The sequence below is a fragment of the Symsagittifera roscoffensis genome, chromosome 2, assembly GCF_963678635.1.
Source record: "Symsagittifera roscoffensis chromosome 2, txSymRosc1.1, whole genome shotgun sequence".
NCBI lineage: Eukaryota > Metazoa > Xenacoelomorpha > Acoela > Convolutidae > Symsagittifera > Symsagittifera roscoffensis.
In genome coordinates this window covers 24,094,533-24,105,008 of record NC_087063.1, presented here as the reverse complement: position 1 = coordinate 24,105,008, position 10,476 = coordinate 24,094,533, and the positions used below count along the sequence as shown (strand labels likewise).

General features: G+C 35.3%; 1 protein-coding gene across 1 annotated transcript; it reads right to left on the bottom strand.

The window, feature by feature from the left end:
• Positions 1 to 7,074: 7,074 nt before the first annotated feature.
• LOC134839753 (serine protease 1-like) lies at positions 7,075 to 8,464 on the bottom strand. Its single transcript, XM_063855376.1, has 3 exons — positions 8,257 to 8,464; positions 7,852 to 7,956; positions 7,075 to 7,346 (listed from the first exon to the last, which is right to left on the bottom strand). Exons 1-3 carry the CDS (start codon positions 8,462 to 8,464, stop codon positions 7,075 to 7,077), a joined length of 585 nt encoding a protein of 194 aa, XP_063711446.1.
• Positions 8,465 to 10,476: the final 2,012 nt, after the last annotated feature.

Here is a 10,476-nt window from a genome sequence, read left to right as displayed (position 1 = left end):
AAGATGTTTTATGGTGACTGCAATTCGCACAGCTGTTGTTTGGTTTTGTTAATCTTTGTATACAGTGCTGATTTAAATTAACCGGACAAAACGCGTTTAACTTGAAATTTAAAACGCATTTTTCTCAAATTGGGTTGAGCTTAGGTGAAAACTTATGAACACAAAACTTGCTTAAAATTTTAGCAGAATTATATTGGTGTAATTTGTTTTGCAAAATTCGGACCCGGAATTTTACTTCAAAAATGGGTCATTTTGGCTTCTCTTAGTTAATAAAAAATTACGCCGAAAATAACCCGTCGATCACAGACATAATTATATCAAAGGGAGCCCCTTAGGTAGCCCAACAAACTTTATGAAGGGTGTAATCTCCAAAATATTGTATAAGTTAATTTATTTTTGTTTGATAGACAAAAAAGGTCATTTTTACTATATAAAACACCAACTTTTTATTTAAAAACAATTTTTAAACGGTTTCCAATTTTTTTTGGAGATTACACCCTTCATAAAGTTTGTTGGGCTACGTAAGGGGCTCCCTTTGATATAATTATGTCTGTGATCGACGGGGTATTTTCGGCGTAATTTTTTATTAACTAAGAGAAACCAAAATGACCCATTTTTGAGGTAAAATTTCGGGCCCGAATTTCGCAAAACAAATTACACCAAATTAATTCTGCTAAAATTTTATGCAAGTTTTGTGTTTATAAGTTTTCACCTAAACTCAACCCAATTTGAGAAAAATGCGTTTTAAATTTCAAGTTTAACGAGTTTTGTCCGGTTAATTTAAATCAGCGCTGTATTTCGTTGGTCGATAAGTCCAGTTCTGGTGACTGGAGGTCGCATCAAAGATTTCCGACAAAAAATTGGTTTTGTACTACACTCTAATTATGCTCTGCTCCAAAATGACAGTGAGAAAAGATACCGAGATAACGTGGAAGCGGTTACGGACTGTGCGAGCCGTTCCTTACAATAAACAGATCATAACAATGAGCGGATGACACAAACGAGGTACGTAATTAACTCAAACCGAAAATCTGAACAAGACTGCTCGTATCAGGGCGAAGCCCTGAATGTTCCGACTGCCTTTTAAGTTTTCTGGGGCCGTAATAACAATAAAAAGTTAAATGAAACAAGACTGCTCGTATCAGGGCGAAGCCCTGAATGTTCCGACTGCCTTTTAAGGTTTAGGGAGCAGCAGTAATAACATAAAAAATTAAATGAAATAAAATAAAATGAATTTTTTTTTTCTAAAATTTTGAAATTTTTATGAAAATCATCCCCCCACACGCCATATAAAGTACAAAAAGATAGATTTCGTTCCTTGTAACAAATTAATTATTGCAAATTAGCTTCGTTCAACCAATTTGGAACGATTTGTAAGACGGATTAAATCTCCGCTTAAGCGTTAATAGCGCGAGTTATATCGCGCGTTAATTGTCCCAAATTGGTCAAAATGGCCAAAATGGCAATATTTAAACCCTCATAACTTTACGAAAAATGACCACAGGTGAAATATCTTTTCAAATTTAAGCTCAGGACAACAATACCTTTTGAATGATATAAAAAAAATCCGTCAAAAATTGCTAGTTAAAAAGTCGAAATTTGTCTGAAGAAAAAAAAACCCACCCCGAGCACAAATATTCCGTTACTTTCGTATCGAAAGTCGGAACAATAAAAACAAAAGAAAAAAATTCTAAAATTTGAAATTTTTATGAAAATCATCACCCCACACGCCATATAATGTGCAAAAGGATAGTTTTCGCTCCTTGTAACAAATCAATTATGGCAAATAAGCTTCGTTCAACCAATTTGGAACGATTTATAAGACGGATTAAATCTCCGCTTGCGCGTTAATAGCGCAAAATATATCGCGCGTTAATTGTCCCAAATTGGCCAAAATGGCAATCTTTAAACCCCATAACTTTACGAAAAATGGTCACAGGTGAAATATTTTTTCAAATTTGAGCTTAGTTAAAAAGTCGAAATTTGTCTGAAGAAAAAAAAACCCACCCCGAGCACAAATATTCCGTTACTTTCGTATCGAAAGTCGGAACAACAACACAGTTAGAGTACGATATCCATATACACACGCCTTGTGGTATAAAGGCATATTTTGAGAAGCAAATTTGCGGACGAATGAGTGGAATTTGGAGACCAGCGAGTTAATTGAAATTTTTGCTTTAGACAATCTCCGTGATAACTCTCCAGATAAGAAAACCGTTCACGTTGATTCTATCAATTGAAAAAACGACGGGGCGAAAGCTATACTTACATCGTTTAACCAAGATGAAAATTAAAACCTTGGTCTTATATCCCGATTTTGACATTCTAATGTGGGTATTGTACCTTGAATTTCTGATATGCGTATTGTGTCTTACAGTTTAACCAAAACTTTCAAACAGTTTCTCAAAAAAAATGATTCCGAAACCTTCCACGACTTGTTTTTTTTATAGTTTTTTGGAGTGCACAAGCTTAATTCAAATTTTGAGAAAAAAATTATACTTCAAAATTATTGGATTACGGGATTGATGGTCCTTGGACGACCCGAGGTTCGCTATATCATCGGTAGAAATTGGGCTCTAGCAAATTGGTTTTTCATCCAAAAAATGTACCGGCACTGGGTTAACATTGTGCCGTTTTTTTAATTATGAATACATCGTATAGCTTTCATTACAAGAAGCACACAATTTTGGAGCAACATGCGAACAAACGAGAAAAGTATTGATTAGGATGAGTTGTAGAATACTGCAACCCCTAAATAGCCCAAACTCCAGTAGTAGACCAAAAATAGCCTAGCTGAACTGCAGAACTAGCATCCTTTCTCCCAATCGCAGCAATCATCAGATCATCTGATATAATCTAACATCATCTAAAATCAACAGCCTAAATTGTGGTTGATCGCTATTATTCTAGCTTCACCAAGCCATCCTTCCCAACTTTGTGACACCATTAGAAACTATTTGCTCAAATAGTAATTCAATGCTGTTTAAAAAGCGTCAAGTGCAATACATTTGTTGACCTGGTTAGTGATTAAAAGATATTAATGATCTGAGCTCAATTTTTTTCACTAATCAATTCTGCGAAATAAAATGGTTGCTCTGAAATGAGATAATTAGTGGGCCTCATTTTCCAGGTTTGCGTTCACGGTTAGTGTAAGGAGCAAAATAGTTGCAAGCGACTCGAAACTGAACTGATACGAGATTTGTTGTTGTTCCGAATCTGATACGAAAGAAAAGCACGAAATTACGGTAACAACTGACCCAGTTTAGTTCGAAATTATTTAGATGCCGCTTACGCTTTAATGGGACAAGAAATGCGGGTTAGTCAGCCCAATTTGAACTATAGACGCCAGAGTTATGTTTTTGGCAAAAATTTTTTGGCTCTCTTCCACTCATCAGCGAATCCCATTCTTCATACAAGTACTGGACAAAAAAGTTACAATGTTTTAATTTCCCGGAGAAAATGAAATAAAAAAAGGCTGATGAACTTAATTGGAAGGAGTTAGTCAGGTCGAAACTTGAAATATTTTTTGAAGGCGTAAAATACCACAGCCAGTTGTAGTCGGGTCGAAACTTGAAAAATTTTATTGAAAGTTTAATATATCATATCAGACTTGCGAAATTAAAAAAAAATCAAAACTCTGAAAATAAAAACATTGACAAAAAACGATAAAATTTGTTATACTCTGTGTCAAAAAACGGTCTTATTTTTTTGACGATAGTGACTTTCAAATGTTTTGGGAACTTATACCTTAGACTTGTACAAGTTTTAGAGACAACATAACTGCCTTGGGCATAAGACGGAGTTGTTTTTCTTCGTAAAGATTTGTTGGAACCGTTTCATTGGCTAGCATCAATTATTAGCGCAAAACTAGATAAGACGGTGTTTTTTGACGCCAAGTCATGAAGTTTTTTTTGAATTCAGGTATTTGGGAATTAAGAATACCTACCCTAGTTGATCAAGTGAGCTTATCTTGCAAGGTTTGGCAAGATTTTGGTGACTGAGGAAAATAGAAAGAGATTTAGATCTGCAGGTAGGTAATCAAAGACGATGGCGCTTTCTCGCATAATGACCACAGCGTAACTGAGCTTAAAGTTGACCTAGAGCAACGAAAATTTGAGAAGAGAGAAGAGGCCAACTTAAGGGTACTAAAATGGATGCATGAGGCCAGAACAGATGGTGAACAAGAGTTAACACTGCGGGAATTGGACGCTTCGGCAGCAAGTTTCATTAGAGAAGACAACAAAACTGGTCGGATAGCCGAAGACAAACCACTCAGAATACACTCAAATAATCTAGATGCACGACCATCGACAGGGGACGTCGATAAGCACTTTTGTCCGGGCAGTGGGAGTGGGAATTAACAACACCGAAATTTTAATGACTACAAAAAAACAAACGAAGCGAGGAATATGGGTGGGCTAGAGATAGAGACGGAGGTCGCAAAATTGATCACATGCAGAACATCAAACATCATTTGAAATAAAAAACGCAAATGATCTTGCGAGATGGAAGTTATCTTGCAATAATTATGAAATAAGAGGTTACTAGGCAAGAAATTTCATCAGGGAGGCTATCCTGTAGGACGGAAATAATTTTGATGCATCTTATGTGTTCCAGCCTGCTGTATTTCAAACTGTTCTAGCTTCACAAACAAAAACTCACAAAAAAGTTTTTGAAATTAGCTCTTTTTTCCAATCTAAAAAAATTTGACTAAGTTTTGTTCATAATATACAAGAAATGATTGTATATCAGGATAATTTTAATCAACAGCTTTAGTGCAGCCGACTAATAATTCAAACAAAACATCACAAAACGTCGAGAATTGCTCTTTTTTTAAAATGTATCCTTTACATAAATTAACAAAATTCGTTCAAAAACATTTCTTTTAAGAGAGTCAATTGCAGGTTGATTTCCTGAAGTAGTTCAAACTTATCTTCTTTTAAAATATTATTTGAGTGTTTGGTTGGGATATCCCATGGAAGCTTGCGTTCTTGATTTTTTTATTACTTTTTTAAACTTTGTTTTCAGCATAATTATGTTTTTCGTCCCAAACCAATGTAAAATTTGATTTAATCATGGTACAGTTGTTGGGTTTGGTAGCATCCAATATGTTGCAAAATGAAAAATTTGTTTGAGAACTCGCATATGCACATTGTTTTATCCATACTCAAAAAGTTTTTGACTATTTTTTTTTTGAATTACATATTTTTTTATAAAAAAAAATGAAAAAAGTTTATTGAAACACTTACAAAGAAACCCAAAAGAGCCAATTGAGCTCAAAAAATGTATTGTTCTGATCATCATGGGAAAATTATGTGTTTGATGGTAGATTTCTGCAGAAAACACTCACATCTTTTTGATGTAAATAGATTGATACAGCTCATCAAGTTTTCCAAAACAGTAAATTTTTTCGATCTTCGTTTTATTGTAAAAAATGGTTGTGCTTTTTTCTCTGCGAATAAAAAAACATGACTTGTCGGAAGTATTGACAACTATCTAGAAGCTAAACCATAAAAAAAAGTTTACCACTGTGTTGATAGAATACAGCGGTTGTTTGGGTTTGTCTGCATCTTGACTTTTTGTTTTAAAAAATGTGTATACTGAAATTGATGTTCGTTTTTCTTTCTTAACTGTAGCCACGACGTTAGATAGGTTTCTAAAAAAAAACTGCTTCGACCATCAAATTCAGCTATATCTATGCAGCTGATTGAAAAACTACAAAAGAAACTATTACAAAAACTGCAAGATTTACTTTTATGGAAAAAATTGTCGTTTTCTCGTTTTTCTCAAAAATTAATTAAACCCGAACAAAGCCATTTTTGATAGAGCTAAGCAAGGTTTTATTTAAACCGCATGTGTTCATTGTTTAGATAGTTAATCATTATTATTTACTAGAATCTGGATTTTTTTAAAATACTAGTAAGATTTGTTTTCAATTTTCATTTATTGATTCAGTTTCTCAAATTGAGAAATTTTTGCCTCAAATTTGAGTTACGAAATGAACTCATTAAGTAGAAAAATTGTTGAAAATTCAGAAAATTTTTCGTCTTTGCTTGCGTTTTATTACTTTTTCCCTTTTTTTGCTCCTTTTTGGAAAAAAATAATTACAAAAAATTGAACATACAAAACTTTATGGAACAGTTCATTTTCGAGAGCAAATACCAAAAAAAGGAGGATTTCGTTTGTCAAAGTTGCCTTCAGAGTGTAACAATATTTGGGATTTTTAAATATCAGAAAACTTTTTACAATTATTTTCTTCAAAAAATGATTTCAGTGAGCTGCTGACAACGTCGTTTTTAATCAATATTGCGGCTATGTGGTTTCCTTATAATGGGGATCTACATTTCTTTATTTAACCATTCAAATTTAATTTTTATTAACATTCATGGTTTTCAATTGATCTCGTAAATATGGCATCGCCGAGCCAGAAAACTCGGCAAAACGAACTGAGCAAAAAAGAAGCTTTATAAATTTTAAAGGCTATCAAAAAAACTTCGCATTTAATCTGTTTGTTGCTATTTTTTTATCTGGTTTGATGCAATTTTTGTGAGAGACTTAGTTATGAGTTTTCGATCGAAAGTTTTGAGATAGGCCCCTTTCAGAAAAAATTGAAAAATAAAATTTTCAAATAGAGCAACCACGTAGCGGGCTGTGTGTATGTATGCGAAGCTAAGATTGCTTCCTTCTGCAAAGAACGCTTATAGTTGTCTACGCGTGTGAAGCTGGTTTTTCCCCCATAATCATTTCTCTAAAGTTCTTTTTGGAAAAATTATATTTGGAAGGTTATCTTGCAACTTCTTGCAAAAATCTTTTAAAATCTATTAAAGAGAGGCATCGTTTTTAAAAAACTCTTTTGCGAGATTCTTGCAAGATGCAAGATCTTGCTATATAACCTACCTGGATTGACTAACGTACGCATGTATATATATTTCGGTTATTTTGTCCCAAAGGTGAATTATTAGGCTTATATGCAGGTTTTTAAAAAAAATTAAAGCCATTGTTAATTCGAATTGTTTAAAATTATATTTTTTTCTTGGTTACTAAAATCATACTATATTTTGAGTTACGAGTATATCAGGCGTTCCGTTCAATCCAGTCGGAGTATGCTGAAACCCGAGTGTACACCCCCCATCCAGTACAATCCCCACTTCCGTAGCTCACCACTCCATAGAGACATCTGGGTCCACTGCTGATCAGAGGGTACGCAGGTCCCCCCGAGTCACCCCCACAACTGTCCTTATAACTGCCCTTTAGACAGATTTGCTTGCTAGAGATCCGAGCGGGACATGAGGATCTCTCCTTCAGTTGAACTTCCTGAAGGACTTGCGGAAAATAAGTTTCCGTACCTGAAATGCTCCCCATTCCACAGACTGCAATTGTGTAGTCATTATAGTCATGAGAGCAAAGTTTTATTTTTCGGCTGCTAGAAACTCTCTCGGATAGATAGAGCAGCGCTATGTCGTCCTTTGAGCCTTGTGAAGATTGAGGTGATCAATTTATGTTCAGATTTCTTGGCCGGAGTTCGGTTTTATATTGATTAAGCTATATAGATCTAGAACAATGTTTTACACCTTAAAGAATGCATTTTCAGGTTGCTTTTTTCACAAATGTGGACAGAAACAATGAAGCTGCCATAGGGAATAATACTTATCTTTACAGCATGCTTATAATATGTTTCAAACGCTGGTTTTGGGCTGTTGCCGTGATTTAGACTGATTGCGTCTATTTTGAAGGTTTTTGCTCAAATTTTTTTTTTAATTTGATTTTCAATTTCAGCAAAAATTTCCATTTTCAGCTTGACACAAATCACCATCTCAACTAATTTTAATTTTGGAAACACAAATTGATTGCCTTCGCGACCAGTGAAGCCCGCGTGAATTCTGTATTTGGCGCGGATTCGTTGAAGTCTGGGTCGAGATTGTGTAAAGTCACCCACTTCGACTGTCACAGAGCCTCCTAAAACAAAACAATGATGTTTATTGTTTAAAGCTGGAAAATTGAACAAATTTCATTCAACATAAGCGAAACTTCATGCTAAGCATAACGCCTTAAGTCCTACTGATAGATCTTCTGCGATTCACAAGAACCGTAACGAAAACACAGCAAAACTGATCAAATTTTGTCCCCGCGACCTCACCATTGCAAAAACGGATTTTCTGCTATGTTTCAGCTATAATTAGAAAAGGAGGCGGGGCGACAAGGGGAGGAGGGGCGAGACGACTGTGTTGGTTGGATTTTTTAAAAAGTAATACAAACCATTGTAAAAGCAATGGGCAGCACTGAGCACAATTTCTGGTGAGATGATGCTGCCTCCACATATGCTAGTTTGACTGTTTTTGTTATTGATTAAGACGCGAACGTAGAAAGGTCTGTCGGGCGAGTCGTATCCATTCGTAATTGCCGATCGGTTCTTGACGACAACGCTCATCTCATCATCTTCATCATGCCATAGTTGAGAACACATAACCTGAGCACCGATCGCAAAAAGCGTCAAAAGTATTCCGAGTTTGATCATCCTATTTTATTCACAAATTTATCCGACTGTTTTTGAAGTCAATTCAAAGTTTGAATGATTCAAAAGGTATAACAAAGAGTCACTGCAGTTTATATGTTTTAATTGCGGGAAATCCAGAGTCATTAGATTTGATCCTAAATTGGAACATACAAGACTGACTTTCGGTGCTTTGATTTTATTGCGGGAAATTCAGCTTGGCTAAAAATAGACATCTAAGTCTGAGAAGACTCCTGACTTAATCTACGCTATTAAGAGCTTGGAGTGATTTCATGTGATAGCCATGTAAAAGTAGCAAAAGCCTGAGTGCATAGGTTTGCGCCATATCCTTTTCAGGCTCTTTTCCATTTTCCATTCACCTTTCAAATAGTCAGTTTTCTTGGTTGTTTTTGCCAGTCATTATGGCTAAATGCCTTTGAATTGACTTCAAAAACAATCGGATAAATTTGTCAATAAAATAGGATGATCAAACTCGGAATACTTTTGACGCTTTTTGCGATTGGTGCTCAGGTTATGTGTTCTCAACTATGCTTGTTCAATCTTAGTATCAAGAAGATTGGATTTTTTTCATTGGCTTTTTTCCACTCCCCCTCCACATTTCAAAATTTCCATTTCTTCAAATGTCTTACGTGTTATTATGGCTGAATGGGTAATGTTACGAAGTAAGGTATGAAGAATAAATGTGTTCACAGAAGTTAGTTTATGCACCATGCACAATTTCGTTACAAAATGACAAGTAAGATTAGTTTTTCAAAACTGAAAAGCAAAACAAGATTGCTCGTATCAGGGCAAAGCCCTGAATGTTCCGACTGCCTTTTCAGGTTTATCGAGCAGTAGTAACATAAAAAAACTAAATATAATTTTAAAAAAATGAAAATTTTTTCTTTCTAAAATTTGAAATTTTTTTTGCGAAATCATCCCCCCACACGCCATATAAAATTTAAAAGAATAGATTTTGCTCATTGTAACAAAACAGTTATGGCAAATAAGCTTCTTTCAACCAGTTTGGAACGATTTAAAAGGCGGATTAAATCTCCGCTTACGCGTTAATAGAGCGAAATATAGCGCGCGTTAATTGTCCCAATTGTCCGAATTGGCAATCTTTAAACCCTCATAACTTCACGAAAAATGAACACAGGTGAAATATCTTTTCAAATTTAAGCTCAAGACAACATAACCTTTTGAATGATATAAAAAAAATTCTGTCAAAAATAGCTAGTTAAAAAGTCGAAATTTGTCTGAAGAAAAAAAACCCACCCGGAGCACAAATATTCCGTCACTTTTGTATCGAAAGTCAGAACAATAAGGGTGAATTGGAAAATTGCCTCAAACACAAGAGCATCAAGTTAACGATTTAACGAGTGGTTTTACAAGGCCAACTATGAAGGCCAAACTTGTTTGGCAAAATTTACTTAGTCTGTACCTTAATTTTCGTAGCAAGGAAAATTGTGAATAAAATTCGTTTTTGCAAAAATTTATTGATGAGGGGAGGGAAAAAAGCCCCAAATTGACTGAGGAGGTTTTGAACAGTACCATGTGCTTATTGGAAAAATCGCTCAGCCTCCGTCCACTTACTGCCTTTTTCGACAATCCCACTAGTCTAGAGGCATTGACACCAAACCATTTTTGGCTTTTCCACCCACCTCACACGAGCATCATTTTTTTGGTGTAACAAGTCTTTTACGACATACGACATACGTACAAACATACGACATAAATAAGCCATGAAAAACATATCTGCTCTGCATACGATGCTCCTTAGTATTGGAGGGAATATGATGCACCTGCGCATTGGAGGGAAAGGGGAAAAAGAGCAGTCCTAGTGGCTACCACCCATTAACGCGCGTAACGTCGCTAAACTGCGCAAAGACAACGTCGTCCGTTTTGCAAACCTTAGGATTGACTTCGGCACCACTCTAAAACTTGTTCCGCTTCCCGCTCCTTCGGGGTGGAGCATGTTAGTG

Bases quoted from the DNA above. Each gene is read 5' to 3' on its own strand.
- LOC134839753 (XM_063855376.1), bottom strand. From the start codon at position 8,464: ATGTGTTCTCAACTATGGCATGATGAAGATGATGAGATGAGCGTTGTC. The intron at 7,957-8,256 runs GTTTGTATTACT...GTTTTGTTTTAG, and splicing joins TGCCCATTGCTTTTACAATG to GAGGCTCTGTGACAGTCGAA. The intron at 7,347-7,851 runs GCAATCAATTTG...GGAGCATTTCAG, and splicing joins GGGCTTCACTGGTCGCGAAG to GTACGGAAACTTATTTTCCG.